Source organism: Phodopus roborovskii, unplaced genomic scaffold, assembly GCF_943737965.1.
Source record: "Phodopus roborovskii unplaced genomic scaffold, PHOROB, whole genome shotgun sequence".
Lineage (NCBI taxonomy): Eukaryota > Metazoa > Chordata > Mammalia > Rodentia > Cricetidae > Phodopus > Phodopus roborovskii.
In genome coordinates, this window is record NW_026126407.1 from 5,189,509 (window position 1) to 5,206,769 (window position 17,261).

A 17,261-nucleotide genomic window follows, 5' to 3' on the forward strand; every position below is an offset into this window, starting at 1 on the left:
ACTTGTCAGGGTTCTCAAAAGGAACAGAACTGATAGAATGAGAGAGGGAGGTAATAAAAGGGAAATCATTAGATTGGCTCAGAAGATGTGGTCTGGGCACTCCACCAATGGGTGTTTTAACACCTACCTGAAAGGTTGAGAATCTAGTAGTTGTTCAGTCTTTGAGACTGAATGTCTCAGTGGTCCCAAACTGGTAATCTGGTGGTGGATTCCTGGAGAGTTCCTGGAATTGGAATCCTGGAAGCTGGATTTAATACTGACTGTAATGACAGGATATTAACTTGCCAGGGAGAGTGAGGGCAAACAGGCAAAAAATAGTTTCCTTCTTCCATGTTCTTTTTCTAAGCTGCAATCAGAAAACAGTGGTCCAGAATTAGTAAATCTTCCTGTTGCAAATATTCTGGACTACCCAGCAGTTTAGGTTTGAATTGATTCAAAAGCAGTCAGTTGAGCTGGAGAGATGGCTCTGTGTTTAAAAGTATATACTACTCCTCGAGGGTACAACATTAGTTGGTTCACAGCCACAGGTGATCCAACTACTAGGCCTCCAAAGGCACCCCACACACACATTATAAAAATAGTAAAATAAAATAAAAAGCATCTATGTTGACAACCAAGATCAATCAGTGTAACTACAAACAGCCCTGAAGGTTATTACTAGCTAGCTTATATTGAATGCATTTATTTATACTAAAATGTTTTGTTGTTGATTGCTTAGGATTATCTCTTAAATAAAATTGTATCATTTGTGAATATGGTTTCACTTTATACTTTGTAATCTATATGCATTTTATTTATTTTTCTTTACTAACTACCCTGGCTAGAACTTCCTGTACAATGTTTAGGAATGATGAGACAGCCAGGTATGAAGGGTGTGTGTGTGTGTGTGACAGAGTACTCTTGTAATCCTACCACTGGGGAGGCTAAGGCAGGCAAGAGGAGTGGGAGTTCCAGGCCTGTTGGAACAAGAGGTACCTATTGAATTTTTCTTTAATTGATTACTTAATTAATTAACATGTATTTACTGATCTTTGTTTTAAGATAAGGCTCCTTATGTAGCCCTGGCTGTCTTGGAACTCAGAGATCTGCCTACCTTTGCCTCCTGAGTGCCAGGATTAAAGTCATGTCCTACTATGCCCTGCTTCTTTTCTTTCATTTTTTTTTTTTTTTAATTAAAAAAAAAAAAATCTTCTCATTTTACATACCAATCCCAATCCCAGTTCCCATTTCCCCCATCTTCCCCCTACATCTAGACTGAGCAAGATATCTCTCTAAAGAGAATGGGCTCCAAAAAGCTAGTTCAAGCACTAGGGATAAACTCTGGTCCTCTGGCAGTGTCTCCATAGACTGCCCAAGCCACACATTTATTTACCCACATTCAGAGGACCTAGTTTGGTCCTATCTATATAGATTCCCTCACTGTCAGTTCTTAGTCAGTAAGCTCCTACTAGTTCAGGTCAACTGTTTCCCCACAATGGTCTTGACCCCTTTGCTCATATTATTGCTCCTCCCTCTCTTTGACTAGATTCTGGGAGCTTGGCCTAGTGCTTAGCTGTGGATCTCTGCATCTGCTTCCATCAGTTGCTGGATGAAGGTTCTCTTGGTGCTCTTGTGCAGTTATGGTCTGTGTCTCAGGGAGCTGCTGAGGTCCCTTTCTTTCTTTCTTTCTTTCTTTCTTTCTTTCTTTCTTTCTTTCTTTCTTAAATAATTGACTTTCTCCTTTGAATATACCTTGTATTAATCTTTGCTCAACTTTTTGTTTATTTATATTAGACAGGATCTCATATGAAGCTCTGGCTTCAACAAGCATTTTTTTTCCAGTTTACTGATTATTTATAATTAATTCTTCTATGAAATGCCCATTCATGGAACCTAACTTTTTTTGGTTTATGGCTTGTAGGATTGCTTTATGTATTATGATAAATTGTTAACAAAGCTAGTACTTTTAGACAATGTTGAATAATAGAAGATGGGAGGCTATTGTCTTAACTGTGCTATTTAACCACTATTAACTAGGATAGTATGATTTAGAATGCTTATCTTTCTAGTTTATCAGCAGCAGATAATAATGATGTATGATTTTTCTAGAAAAGTACCTTTATTATAACCATGTCATAGAATACCAGTTAGCAGTAATTCGTGAGACCCATTTACACAGCTAGTAAACAGAAGCATTCTGTCTCAAGCAGTTCTGGAGGTTGTACATTTAACTAAAGGGTAATAAAAATCTACCCTTGATTTTTCAGAAGCTATAACCTTTCCCTGGAGGCAAATGTAAAACAGAAACAGCTCCTCCATTTCTTTCTTTCTCTCATATATATCTCAAAAACAGGTCTTTTTTCCCATTTAACATCAAAACAAAAACAATAACAAAATAACAAAAAGAATACACTACCATTAACCTCAGAGTTCAACTTCAAAACCAGCCTGGTCTATAAACAAAGCAAGTTCCATATCAGCTAGGAGTACAAAGTGAGATTTAGTCTCAGCCTCCCACTTCCTAATATTCTGCCAAGTGTGATGGCACATTCCTGTAACCCTAACTTTGGGGAGGCAGGAGTTCTAGACCAGCCTTGACTACATAAGGCCTGTCAAAGAGCCCACAATTGAATAAACAACCCCATATATTTTAAATATAGAAATGAAAACATAATATAGGATTTTAATTTTAAGATAGAGTATCATATCTGGACATTGGTGGCACTCACCTTTAATCCCAGCACTCAGGAGGCAGAGGCAGGCAGATCTCTGTGAGTTCGAAGCCAGCCTGGCTGGTCTACAGAGCTAGTTCCAGGACAGGTTCCAAAGCAATACAGAAAAACCCTGTCTCAAAAAGCAAGCAAGCAAGCAAACAAACAAACAAGCAAACAGTATCATGTAGCCCAGGCTGACTTCAGTGTATAGCCGAAGATGACCTTGAATTCCTTTCTGATCTTCCAGCTTCTAGTTCCTGAGTGCTAGAATTACAGGAGTGTGTTGGCTCTATAGTCTTATTGTAAATAATTTCATATTTGGTAAAATGATAAATTTTAGCATTAAGTAATGGCATTTTAAACCACATTAAACTTGTACTAGTAAATGTGAAGTTGATTTGGGAAATTAGTTAAGCCTAAATTTAAATCACATAATTTTGTAATTTTTCAAACATAAGAGGGAAAAAGAAGGGGTGGAGGAACTATACCAGGTATATATAGTGCACTGTTTCCTAGCTCTCTTGTAACATTTTAAAAGATTGAGATTTAGTTTAAAACAGTTCAAGGTTGGAGTGTAAAGAAAAGGTTTTAATACAGATTTAAGCAGGTACTTTGGTAAAAGTGAAAGGAGGGAAGAAGGCACACAGTGAGACTGAGCAGACTGATCAAGAGTGGGCCCAGGCTCTCAGGAATGCACTGTGCCTGCCTGCCTGCCTGCCTGCCTGTCTCCCTCCCTCCCTCCCTCCCTCCCTCCCTCCCTCCCTCCTTCTCTCTCTTCTCCCCCCCCCCCTTGTTTTTTTGAGACTGTTTAACAGCCCTGGTTATCCTGGAACTCACTCTGTAGACCAGGCTGAACTCAGAGATCCACCTGCTTCTGCAGGGCTAGGCACCACAAGATATATAATTTTATGTATGTATTGAATAAACATAAAGATATAAATTGATATTTTAAGTTCTTGTTTTTTTTAAGATGGGTTTTCTCTGTATAATAGCTCTGGCTGGCCTGGAACTCACTTTATAGACCAGGCTGACCTTGAACTCACAGAGATCCACTTGCCTCTGCTCTTCAGTTAAGGCACTAAAGAAGCGCACCACTACCACCCTGCTTCTACTTTTATCTGGATCCTGGGGATTGAACTCAGAATGTCAGTCTTGTCCAGCTATTGGTTTTATATGCTGAGCCATCTCACTGTCTCCCTCCCCCACTGGCATGTTGAAGTAATTTCTAAATAATGCTAACACTCTAGTTTTGAGTCTTTTTAAATATGTATTTATTTGAAAGGTGGGATGTAGGCACCTATTGTGGCACACATATGGAAGTCTAAGAATAATTTCTGGGAGTTGATTCTCTCCCTCCACCAATTGGGTCCTATGGATTGAACTCAGGTTGTCAGATTTGGCAGCAAGTGTTTTTACCTGTTAAGCCATTTTGCCAGTCTCAAACAAAAACACGTGTGTGTGTGTGTGTGTGTGTGTGTGTGTGAGAGAGAGAGAGAGAGAGAGAGAGAGAGAGAGAGAGAGAGAGAGAGAGAGAGAGAGAACCCTGACAACTTTGATCCTTGGTGCCCATGCTTGAAGGAGAAAATTGATCCTTGAAGTTGTCCTCTGATTTCAATACTGTCTGTAGCACATGGCTGCCTGCCTGCTTGTACTCTTACACACATCTCACATATATTAATAATAAAACTAAAAAAAAAAATGTAAGTAGTACATACATTTGTGGATACATATTTGGAAGGTAGATACATATTTGGAAGCCATATGTATATGCATATATGCATATATATATATCTTATATATATAAGAAAAAACAGGCTCAAGTTAACACACTTTCTACACACACACACACACCTTTTTATTACAGTGTTATGTTGCTACGGTGAGATACAAAAGACATGTCTTTTCTGGCAAGAGTTAAAGTTGGTTCTTTTGGGGCTGGAGAGATGGCTCAATGTTTTAGAGTACTTACTGCCTTTTAGAGGATGCAGGTTTGATTCCCAGTGTGGTGTCTCACAATCTTCCACAACTCAAGTTCTAGGGGATCAGATGCCTTGTTCTGATCTCTATGGGCACTAGGAATGCATGTGGTCACATAAATACAGCAGGCACACACATACAATTTAGAAATTAAATGTTTTAATTGGTTCTATTATTTCACTAAAATGAGATCAGCCTAGTAGTCATATAGAGGGCATGGGAAGAATTGGATAGCAGTCCCCCCCCCCCAGAAGTCTAATGCAATACATTCCAATTTTAATTCCTGAAATTAAGTGATTTTAAAAAAAAAATCCTGACATTTTTAATAGTGCTTACTATGGTATAGTAGTAGTCTGAGCTTATGCATGGTAACTCATTTAACCCTCATCATTACTGGATAAATTATCTTTCTTTTTATACTTTAAAATAACAGAGATTGTTTATGTATTTACAGTTAATGAATAGTGTTAGGATTTATATCCAGCCAGTTTTATTCCAGAACCCAGGTCCTGTCTTTGTTTGTTTGTTTGCTTGCTTTATTCAAGATAGGGTTTCTCTGTATTGTTATGGAACCTGTCCTGGAACTCTCTCTGTAGACCAGGCTGGCCTCAAACTCATAGAGATCCACCTGCTTCTGCCTCTTGAGTGCTTGAACTAAAGGTGTGCGCCACCAATGTACAACCAGAACCCAGGTCCTTAAACCTCTCAATTATGACAGCCATTTTTAAGCATTCTGTAATCTCATATAAAGGAATTGATATCAGAACCACTAAAGAATCTACTGGTTCTTTCTAAGTTTACCTATGGAAGGAATCAGATGATAACAGCTATACTTTAATGTGTTAATCATATGAATTAAGTTTATTAAAAACCAGTTGTTAAATTCAGACTTTCTTATTCTGTATTTTTCTTTTTAATTTGTGTGGGAGAGCGACAGACAGACAGGAGTTAGAAACACTCTTGAGTGTGAGCATGTGCTTGCTATGGCACACATGACAGTCAGAGGACAACTTCCTCCTTCCCTCCCTCTCTCCCTCTCTCCCTTCCTTCCTTTTCAAGACAGGGTTTCTCTGGAGCTTTGTAGACCAGGCTGGCCTTGAACTCCTAGAGATCTGACTGCCTCTGTCTCCTGAATGGTAGGACTAAATGTGTGCATACCATTGCCCAGCTCTATTTTGTTACTTTTTAAAATGGGGCTGTTAAATTTTATTTTGTTAACTTTTTAAAATTGAGTGTGTGTGTTTGTGTACATGTATGTTCATACATGTGTGTTCAAACTAAAAGAGATCATCAGGTCCCCGAAGATGGAATTAAGGCAGTTGTAAGTTGCCCAGTGTTGGTGCTAGTAATCAGTGCAGGTCCTCTGGAAGAGCAGTAAATTTCCTGGAACTCACAGAGATCTTCCTGCTACTATCCTCCAAGTGCTGGGATTAAAGGCATCTGCTACTACATTTGGTGGATTATTATGTATGTTTTTAATAGTCTGTTAACTGTCTCTTCTAGCTATGTCAGAATTGGACAGTTTAAGTAGTAGAAAGCCTCTCATGATTTAAAGATGTACCTAATATTGAAATGGATTGTGTTATGGAATTCTTTGCTATTAAAGTGCTACAGATGATTGTGATAAGCTTAGGATCTAATGCAATAAAAGACTATACTGTTCCCTAACATTCTGATAGAATTTTGTAGATAATGACTGCAAATGATCTTTTAATTATTCTTAGCAACTTTTAACTTTTCTTTTTTTTTTTTTTTCTTTTTCTTCTTTCTTTTCCTAGTTTATGCCAGCGTGGCTTCATTCATACAGATGAACCAAGCATTGGGATAGCAGTGTAAAATTAGAATCAGACAGCTGACTGCTCAGCAGGATGCCATCAACTAACAGAGCAGGCAGTCTAAAGGACCCTGAAATTGCAGAGCTCTTCTTCAAAGAAGACCCGGAAAAGCTCTTCACAGATCTCAGAGAAATCGGCCATGGGAGCTTTGGAGCAGTATATTTTGTGAGTTAAAGGCTTGATGTCAGTGATGTATGAGTAAAAAATGTAAAGAAATAAGGAATTTACTAAGTAGGAAAATAAACCGTGCTTCTCAGGCTGCTTTTTATACCACATGCATTATGCAAGCAATGACTTTTTGCAGCTTACATCACTTGGTGTCCTCTTATTCAACTCCATTTCAAAACTACCTAGAGATAATGTCACTTTGGCCCAGTTCCATAAGAATGCCTCCCATTTTGAGATTCCAGTTTAAAGCTCTAGCTTGTACTTTCATTAACTATATAATTAGGATCCTCCATTCCTTTCCTTGGGTGTAATAAGTATTAAGTGGAACCCATTTATGATTTTATTGTAAATGATACAGTTAAAATATATACATAGACCAAGCCCTAGAACCCTGTTTGGTAGAGGAGATTTGGTCCTTGTAGAATTAAGGTATATCAGTTTTTTGGCCATTGGATGTTTGTTCTCACCTTCCTCACTGTCCCCAGTCCTTTGGGGTTGTTATTTGTTACATAAGGTGATTAGTAAGTTATTGGTTGTTGGTGATTAACTTCACCTACACCTGCTTTCCCTTCTCCCAAGATAAGAGTTGGCGGTGTAATGCCAGTTCCAATTCTCTGGTTCAGGATTAGTTTCCCTGAGAACCATTCTTCCCTCCAATCCTGTGATTGTCCAGGTTCTTTCCTCAAAACACTCAGGTGTGGTTGAAAGATGTTTGAGGTAAATAAAAAAGACTCTTATCATTTACCATTGTAGCATTTCTGGAGATTGCTTGCAACCAAGGACAAAATTCCAGATATTTTACCAAGATAATAATTTAGGATGATAAAAATATACCACCCTAAATATATCTTCTGGCAAGATTTGTGTTAGTTATTCTCTAGACAGGAATGACTCTGAGATGCTGTCCTTGGAAGACTTGTCAGCTTAATAGGACAGTCTTGCTTGCCTTACTGTAGTCTCCTTAGCCTCCCATAGTCTGCTTGCTGTCATCATCTTCAGAAACTTCAGGACCATCATTCTGTAGGATACAATGCTATTTTAAGGTCAACCATATGGTTGTTCTTTTGAATATTTTTACTTTTTGTGTATGGCTCCAATGTATGCCCATTAATAATTTGTATGCTTTTTTCCCCTCTTTCTCTATTACCAGTTCATTTTATAAAGTAAAATTATTGAATCTTCTGAGCAAAAGACAAAAAAAATTTTTTTAAATAAAATTTAAGAATAGTACACATGTAATGTGTATAGTATATGCAGGAAAAATACTCATAAATATAAAATAAAATTTCTTTTTTTTTTAATTTATTATTTTACATGTCGATCCCAGTTGCCCCTCCCTCCCATTTACCCTCTCTGCCCTCTCACATGACCCTAACCACCCTCCCCTCCCATCCCCCCATCCCAATTCCATATATAGGGCAATGCCATCCAGTTGGGGTCATGTAGATCTGACAGGTCATTTGAAGTAGGGACTAGGGCTTCTCTCCTGTCTCTAGGTTAAGGCAGTTATCCCTCCATGGGGGATGTGTTCGCAAGGTCCTTTTGTGCATCAGGGATACATCCTGGTTCCACTGTCTGAGGTCCCTTAGACTGCTCAGTCCTTCTGGCTGAGACCCATTTTCAGGGGGGCCTGAGTCAGTCCCATGCTGGATTCCCAGCTATTAGTGGGGGGGGGGGAGCGTTAGCTTCTCCTTGTTTAGGTCAGCTGTCTCTATGTGTTTCTGCAGCCTGGTCTTGTCCTCTCCATCAGCATCTGGGTTCTAGTTCGACTCAGTGTTTATGTATGGGTGTTTGCTTCTGTTTCCAACAGGTATTAGATGAGGGCTCCATGGATAAGTTAGTTGTTGATCTCACTATCCAGTAAGGGCATTTATGGTAGCCTTTCCACGGAAGCTCAAATTGTTAGTTGGTGGCAGTCTTGTAGGTCTCTAGACTTTTCTTTGGGTTCAATTTTCTCTTCAAACCAATATTGACTCCCTCTTTTATGTTCTTTCTCTCTCTCTTTCTGTCTCTCTCTCTCTGTCTCTCTCTCCTGTCTTCTATTGCTACCCAGACTCAATCTTCCTAGTCACACGTGTTTTCCTCTCCTCCCCTCTCTTTCTCCTACTTCTCTCTCCATTCACTGCTTCCCCCCCCACACACACACACTTCCCGTGTGCTCTGGGGGACTTGTCCCTTCCCGCTTCTGTGAGGGACTTTATATGAATTTTTTAGAATACACCTTGTATCCTAGTTCCTCTGGTGGTGTGAACTATAGGCTGGTGATCCTTTGATCTAGGTCTAAAATCCATATATGAGTGAGTATATACTGTGTTCCTCTTTTTGCGACTGGGTTACCTCATTCAGGATGGTTTCTTCAAGTGCCACCATCCACTTGCCTGCGAATTTCAAGATACCATTATTTTTTTCTGCAGAGTAGTATTCCATTGTGTAGATGTGCCACATCTTCTTTATCCATTCTTCAATTGAGGGGCATCTAGGTTGCTTCCAGGTTCTTGCTATTACAAATAGTGCTGCTATGAACATAGTTGAACAGATGTCTTTGTTGCATGGATGTGGATCATTTGGGTATAGGCCTAAGAGGGGGATTGCCAGGTCCTGTGATAAACTAATTCCCATTTTCCTGAGGAACCGCCATACTGATCTCCAAAATGGCTGTACGAGTTTGCACTCCCACCAGCAGTGGAGGAGTGTTCCCCTTTCTCCACATCCTTTCCAGCATAAGTTGTCATTGGTGTTTCTACTTTTAGCCATTCTGGTAGGCAGGAGTAAGATGGTATCTCAAAGTTGTTTTGATTTGCATTTCCCTGATAGCTAAGGATGCTGAGCACTTTCTTAAGTGTCTTTCAGCCTTTTTGATTTCCTCTATTGAGAATTCTTCAGTTCTGTACCCCATTTTTTAATAGGGTTATTTGTTGTTTTGTTGACTAGTTTCTTGAGTTCTTTGTATATTTTGGAGATCAGCCCTTTGTCGGATATAGGATTGGTGAAAATCTTTTCCCAGTCTGTGGGCTGAGTTTGTTCTTGTCGACTGTGTCCTTTGCCTTACAGAAGCTTCTAAGTTTGAAGAGGTCCCATTTATTAATTGTTTCTCTCAGTGTCTGTGCCCCTGGAGTTATGTTCAGGAAGTGGTCTCCTATACCAATTTGTTCAAGGGTATCTCCTACTATCTCTTCTAAGAGGTTCAATATGGTTGGATTGATGTTGAGGTCTTTGATCCATTTGGACTTGAGTTTTGTGCATGGCGACAGACATGGTTCTATCTGCAGTCTTCTACACACCCTCATCCAATTGTGCCAGCACCATTTGTTGAAGTTGCTGTCCTTGCCCCATTGTATAATTTTAGCTCTTTTGTCGAAAATCAGGTGTTCATAGGTGTTTGGGTTAATATCAGGATTTTCAATCCGATTCCATTGGTCTACCTGTCTATTTTTGTGCCAATACCAGGCTGTTTTCAGAACTATAGCTCTGTAGTAGAGCTTAAAGTCAGGAATGGTGATGCCTCCTGAAGTTCTGTTATTGTATAGGGTTGTTTTGGCTATCCTGGGTCTTTTGTTTTTCCATATAAAGTAGATTATTATCCTTTCCAGGTCAGTGAAGATTTGTGGTGGGATTTTAATGGGGATTGCATTGAATCTGTAGATTGCTTTTGGCAAAAATTGCCATTTTTACTATGTTTATCCTACCTATCCAGGAGCATGAGAGATCTTTCCATTTTCTGCTATCTTCTTTAATGTCTTTCTTTAGAGCCACAAAGTTCTTACTATATAGGTCTTTTACTTGTTTGGTAAGTGTTACACCAAGATACTTTATGTTGCTTGTGGCTATTGTAAAGGGTGATGTTTCTCTGATTTCTTTCTCTGCCTCTTTGTCATCTGAAAAAAGTAGGGCAATGATTTTTTTTTTTTTTTTTTTAAGTTTATCTTGTATCCTGTTAGCTTGCTGAAGGTGTTTATCAGCTGTAGGAGTTCCCTGGTAGAGTTTTTTGGGGTCGCTTATGTTAAACTATCATATCATCTGCAAATAGACAGTTTGACTTCTTCCTTTCCAATTTGGATCCCCTTGATCTCCTTTTGTTCTTATAGCTTTAGCTAGAACTTCAAGTACGATATTGAGGAGATATGGAGAGAGAGGGCAGCCTTGTCTTGTTCCTGATTTTAGAGGAATTGACTTAAGTTTCTCTCCATTCAGTTTGATGTTGGCAGTTGGTTTGCTGTATATACTGCTCTTATTATGTTTAGGTATGTTCCTGTTATCCCTGATCTCTCCAAGACCTTTATCATGAAAGGGTGTTGAATTTTGTCTAAGGCTTTTTCAGCATCTAGGGAGATGATCATATGGTTTATCTTTTTCAGTTTGTTTATATGGTGGATCACGTTGATATATTTTATGTTAAACCATTCCTGCAATTCAGGGATGAAGCCTACTTGGTCATGGTGGATGATTTCTCTGATGTATTCTTGAATTCGTTTTGCCAGTATTTTATTGAGTATTTTTCCATCGATGTTCATCAGGGATATTGGTCTGTAGTTTTCTTTCTTAGTTATGTCTTTGTGAGGCTTGGATACCAAGATTCTTGTGGCCTCATTAAAAAGAGTTTGGCAATGAACCTTCTGTTTCTATTTTGTGGAACAATTTGAGGAGTATTGGTATTAATTCTTCCTTGAATATCTGGTAGAATTCTGCACTGAAGTCATCTGGCCCTGGACTTTTTTTTGGTTGGAAGGCTTTAGATGACTGCTTCTATTTTATTGCGGGTTATAGGTCTATTTGTTTGTCTGTTCTTGATTTAATTTTGGTAAGTGATAGTTATCCAGAAATTTGTCCATTTCCTTTGAATTTTCAATTTTTGTGGAATACAGGTTTTCAAAGTATGACCTGAAAATTTTCTGGATTTCCTCTGTGTCCGTTGTTATATTCCCCTTTCCATGTCTGATTTTGCTAATTTGCATGTTCTCTGTCTGCTTTTTCATTAGTTTGTATAAAGGTTTGTCTAACTTGTTGATTTTTCTCAAAAAACCAACTCTTTGTTGCATTGGTTTTTTTTTTTTTTTTTTTTGGTATTGTTTTCCTGGTTTCTATTTTGTTGATTTTAGACCTCAAGTTGATTATTTCCTGACGTCTACTCCTATGGGGTGAGTTTGCTTCTCTCTGTTCTAATGCTTTCAGTTGTGCTGTTAATTCTCTTATGTGACTATCTTCTGTTTTCTTCATACGGGCACTTAGTGCAGTGAACTTCCCTCGTATCGTAGCACTGCTTGATTCAAGGTGTCCCATAAGTTCGGGTATGTTGTATCCTCATTCTCGTTGAATATTAGAAAGTCCTTAATTTCTTTCTTTATTTCTTCTTTGACCCAGGTGTGGTGCAATTGCATATTGTTCAGTTTCCATGAGTTTGCAGGTTTTCTGCTATTTGTGTTGTTGTTGAATTCCAATTTTAAAGCATGGTGGTCTGATAAGATACAAAGAGACTATTCCAGGTCTCTTGTATCTGTTGAGGTGTGTTATGCCACCTAGTATGTGGTCGATTTTAGAGAAGGTTCCATGTGGAGCAGAGAAGAAGGTATATTCTTTTGTGTTTGGATGGAATGTTCTATAGATGTCTGTTAAACCCAGTTTAGACATAACTTCTGTTAGTTCTTTTGTTTCTTTGTTGAGTTTCTGGTTGGTGGTCCTGTCTAGTGTTGAAAATGGTGTGTTGAAGTCTCCCACTATAAGTGTGTGAGGTTTTATATGAGCTTTGAGTTTTAGTAGCGTGTCTTTTACGAATGTGGGTGCCTTTGTATTTGGGGCATAGATGTTCAGAACTGAGACTTGTGTTTATGGAGGATTTCTTCTGCGATGAATACGAAATGACCGTCTTCATCTCTTTTGATTAATTTTGGTTTGAAGTCTAACTTGTTAGATATTAGGATAGCCATGCCTGCTTGCCTCTTGGTTCCATTTGATGGAAGATCTTTTCCCAACCCTTTACCCTGAAGTAATGTCTATCTTTGAATTTTAGATGTTTTTCTTGTATGCAGCAGAAGGATGGATTCTGTCTTCGTATCTATTCTGTTAGCCTGTGTCTTTTTATAGGTGAGTTAAGACCATTAATGTTGAGGGTGAGTAAGGACCATTGATTGTTGATGCTTGTTTGTTTTAGGTTTGTTGTTGTTAGTGGTATTGTGAATATATTTCTTCTGCTTTACCCTTGGTTTCTGGTGTAGTTGCATTATCTGTTGCCTACATTTTTGTGGGCGTAGTTACTTTCCTTGGGGTGGAGTTTTCCTTCCAATACTTTCTATAGGGCTGGATTTGTAGATACGTATTGGGAAAATCTGGTTTTGTCATTAACTATCTTGTTTTCTCCATCTATAGTGATTGTTTGCTGGATATAGTAGCCTGGGCTGGCATCCGTGGTCTCTTAATATTTGTAGAACATCTATCCTGGACCTTCTGGCCTTGAGGGTTTCCATGGAGAAGTCAGGTGTAATTTTGATAGGTTTGCCTTTATATGTTACCTGTCCTTTTTCCTTCGCTGCTCTTAATATTCTTTCTTTATTCTGTATGCTAGGTGTTTTGATTATCATATGTCGAGGGGTCTTTTTTCTTTGGTCCAGCCTATTTGGGATTCGGTATGCCTCTTGTACTTTCATGGTCATGTCCTTCTTCAGATTGGGAAAGTTTTTCTCGATGATTTTGTTGAATATGTTTTCGGCACCTTTGAGCTGGGTTTCCTCACCTTCCTCTATGCCTGTTATTCTTAAAAATATTCTTAAAGGTTTGGCCTTTTCATGGTGTCCCACATTTCCTGGATGTTTTGTGTTAAGGATTTGTTGGATTATGATTTTCTTTGGTCGATTAATCTATTTCTTCTAATTTATCTTCTGTGCCTGAGATTCTCTCTTCCATCTCTTTAATTCTGTTGGTTATGCTTGCGTCTGTAGTTCCCAATCTTTTGCCCAGTTTTTCTATGTCTAGCATTCCTTCGGTTTGTGTTGCCTTTATTTTCTCTATTTCAGTTTTCAAGTCTTGAATCGTTTCCTTCACCTGCTTAATTGGTTTTTCTTGGCTTTCTGTACTTTCATTAAGAAATTTGTTTATTTCTTCCACTTTTTTGTTCGTTTTTCTTCCATTTCTTTAAGGGATTTTCTCACATCTTCTTTGAGGGCCTCTATCATTTTTATGACGGTAATTTTTAAGTCGTTCCCTTCTGCTTCAGCTGCTTTGTTGTTGTGTTCCGTTCTAGTTGGGGTAGATTCCCTAGATTCTGGTGGTGTCATGCTTGTCTTTCTGTTGTTAGGTGTTTTCTTGTATTGCCGTCTTCCCATAGCTTCTTCCAATAGATGTTGGTGGGGTCTCTCCCTCTCTCTATGGCACTTCCCCGGTGGGCTTATGTGGGGTCAGTGGTTCATTATCTGTAGCTCTGGGTGGTCCAAGCTTTCTAGGAGGTCTCTCCACAGACAGGGGCCTGGGGATGGGGTCAGCGATCAGTATCCAGTAGAAGATACCGGCAGGAACTCAGAGTGGTCCCGCAGAGATAGGCAGATCTCTGGGAGGGGCCGCAAAAGACAAAATTTAAAACTTCTCTGTGTAGCTTTCGTATGTCCTCAGATTATGTATTCTAGAATTCCTCCTCTCCATATGTGAAACTGAAGATAATACTGAACCTTATACTTTCTGTGTTCTGTGACAACATATTTTGCATTTTGAGGCATGGAAACAAAACTAATATAGATTTTATTTCCTTCTTTATAAATTTTTTTTTAAATGTGCATTGGTGCTTTGCCTGCATTTGTGTCTGTGTGAGGTTGTCAGATCCCCTGGAACAGGAGTTACAAACAGTTGTGAGCTCATGTCAGTGCTGGAGATTTATCCCATGTCCCGTGGAAGTACAGCCAGTTCTCTTAACTGCTTAGCCATCTCTCTAGCCTCCTTTCTTTTTTTACCCCTTCCCCCCCTCCCCCAAAGCAGGGTTTCTCTTTGGCTTTGGAGGCTGTCCTGGAACTAGCTCTTGTAGACCAGACTGGTCTTAAACTCACAGAGATCCACCTGCCTCTGCCTCCCGAGTGCTGGGACCAAAGGCGCGCACCACCACCACTCGGCTCGGCCTTATTTTATAATTTTAGAAATAGAAAACTTGTTCTTATTGTAGAGTTTTAACAGCCTTAACATAGTTTTTTGTTGTTGTTATATTTGAGACAAGCTCTCTTTATATAGTTCTGGCTGTTCTAGAATTCACTGTGTAGACCAGGCTGGCTTCAAACTTAGAGAGATCTGCCTGCCTCTGCCTTCCTGAGTGCTGAGATTAAAGGCATGTGCCACAATGCCTGGGTAACATAGTTTTTTCTTAATCCAGGTGAGAATATTTTTACAGATTTGTAAAGTGTGTGTTTGAGCACTGGAGTGTACACGTGCTTCTGTTTTTGTGAGTTCATATGTACTGTATGCATGCAGGTGCCCATGCAGGCTGCAAGAGGGTATCAGTTCCTCTGGACCTGGAGTTTTAGGTCATGGTGAGCTGTCTGATGTGGGTGCTGGGAGCCAAACTTGTGCCTTACGAGAATAGTAAGGGTTCTTATACATTGATGTCTCTCTCCAGCCCCCAAGTTACATTTTTCATCATTTTTTTTTTTTTCTTCCCATTTTGTGTGTGTCATCAGCATGTTGGGAATCATCCTAGATTCCTCTTCTACCTCATTTTTCTAAGCTGGGTTTACTCAGAGCTCACTGTTAGGGCTATTCTTGTTAGTAATCCTTCTGTGATCTTGTCTCCTTCCAGAGTTGGGATTATATATAGGTGAACCATTAAATCTTCCCAGTATGGTGTTGATATTCTGAGGATCCATACCCTGCTTCTCTCCGCGCTCCTTATGATTTCTTGTGTTGTAGGTGCTATAACCAGTGAACCATTTCTTCAGCCCCTTTTGTCACTGTGTTGTAAGACAGTATTTCTCTGTGAACATTGGCTACCCTGGAACTTTCAATGTAGATCAGGCTGGCCTTGAACTAGATCTGCTTGCTTCTCTGTCTTAAGTGCCTGGCTCATTTCATATTTTTTTTTCCTTGAAGGAAACATTTGTCTCTTTGGTATGTTGGGATTCCATTATCTCATTACTCTTATGTTTTGGTATTGTTGTTATGTAATTGATGATTGTTTGAACACAAGAACTTTAATAACCGTGACAGATCATTAAGAAGCTACTAAGTCATTTATGGGTGAGTAGAGTATTGCATCATAGATACCTTGGACAAAAGAAATGATTCATGTCCTAGCCAGATAGAATATGCTACTAAAAACAGCATACAGTTTCAGACTTTTAGAGAAAGCCAGGTGAGAAAGAGAGGAAGACCAAGGTTCAGAGCTGACATTTTAGTATAAAATACCTAACCAGTTGATATAGATGTCTATACTTTGGAATAGTGTGTTCAGAGCACAAGTCCACTTTTCAGTTTTGAGTGTATACTTTAGTAGTAGAATTATACATACCTATGAAAATTCTGTTTTTAAACTTTTGAGGAATGATCTTAACTGCTGAGCCATCTCTCTTGCCTCCTAAAAGATTTATTTACTTTTTATGCAATGTTCTGCCTGTGTGCAGGCCAGAAGAGGGCACCAGATCTCATTACACATGGTTGTGAGCCACCATGTAGTTGCTGGGAATTGAACTCAGGACCTCTGGAAGAGTGCTCTTAACCCTTTGAGGAATAATATAACTGCAAGCCAAGCAGCTACTGTTTCCATTCCCACCAGCTGTAAAGACTTTTAATTTCTTTACCTTTGTGATAATGCATGTTATTTTGGTACTTTGATTATCCATCCTCACTGTTGTAGAGTGGTTTTAATTTTCAGTTTTCTAATTATCATTGACATTGAACATTTTGTTGTTGTTTTGACAGGGTCTTTCTTTGTAGCCCTGGCTTTCCTTGATCTCACTGTATGGATCACAAATGGCTTTAAACCGTTCCCTACCTGTGTTGGTTATTTTTGTTGTTTTAAAGTTGTATATGGGGGCAGACACTTTTAATCTCAGCACTCAGGAATCAGAGACATGTGTATCTCTGTAAATCTGGGCCAGCCTGATTTACGTAGAAAGTTCCAGGCCAGCCAGGACTGCATAATGAAATCTATCTCAAAATTGTTTTTAGTATTTTTAAAATTTTATGTGTGTATGGCACAAGTCTGAGGATACTTAACAGAGCCCAGAAGAGAGCTTTTAATTCTCCAAAGCTAGAGTTAACAGGTGGTTATAAAATACCCTATATGAGTACTTGTAACCAAACTCAAGACCTCTGGAGGAAGACAAAATGTTTTTAACCACTGACCCATCTCTACAGCCCCTATCTCAGGGCTGTGGCTTTGTATTTTATATTTTTGGTTGTGAGCCTAGCCTTTAATGGCTGAACCATCCCTATAGCCCTTGACTTTGTATTTTAAGTAGACTTCTGTCTAGAATACATAAAGAACTCTTAGAACTCAGTAATAAAGATGTAGTTTAGAACATGAATAATATAAATTTTGAATTAAAAAATTTCCAAAGAAAATTGTAGATGGACAATAGTTAAAAAAAATGTTCAACATCATTAGTCATGAATGTTGAAATAT

General features: G+C 38.9%; 1 protein-coding gene across 2 annotated transcripts in view; it reads left to right on the top strand.

The window, feature by feature from the left end:
• Window positions 1-17,261, top strand: part of Taok1 (TAO kinase 1) — a 103,049-nt gene that overhangs the window by 40,268 nt on the left and 45,520 nt on the right. For both annotated transcript variants that reach the window (XM_051179932.1, XM_051179931.1), the window contains exon 2: window positions 6,449-6,670. In XM_051179932.1, coding sequence (XP_051035889.1) covers window positions 6,539-6,670 — 132 coding nt within the window. In that variant the 5' untranslated portion in view covers window positions 6,449-6,538. The remainder of the gene's footprint in view (window positions 1-6,448; window positions 6,671-17,261) is intronic.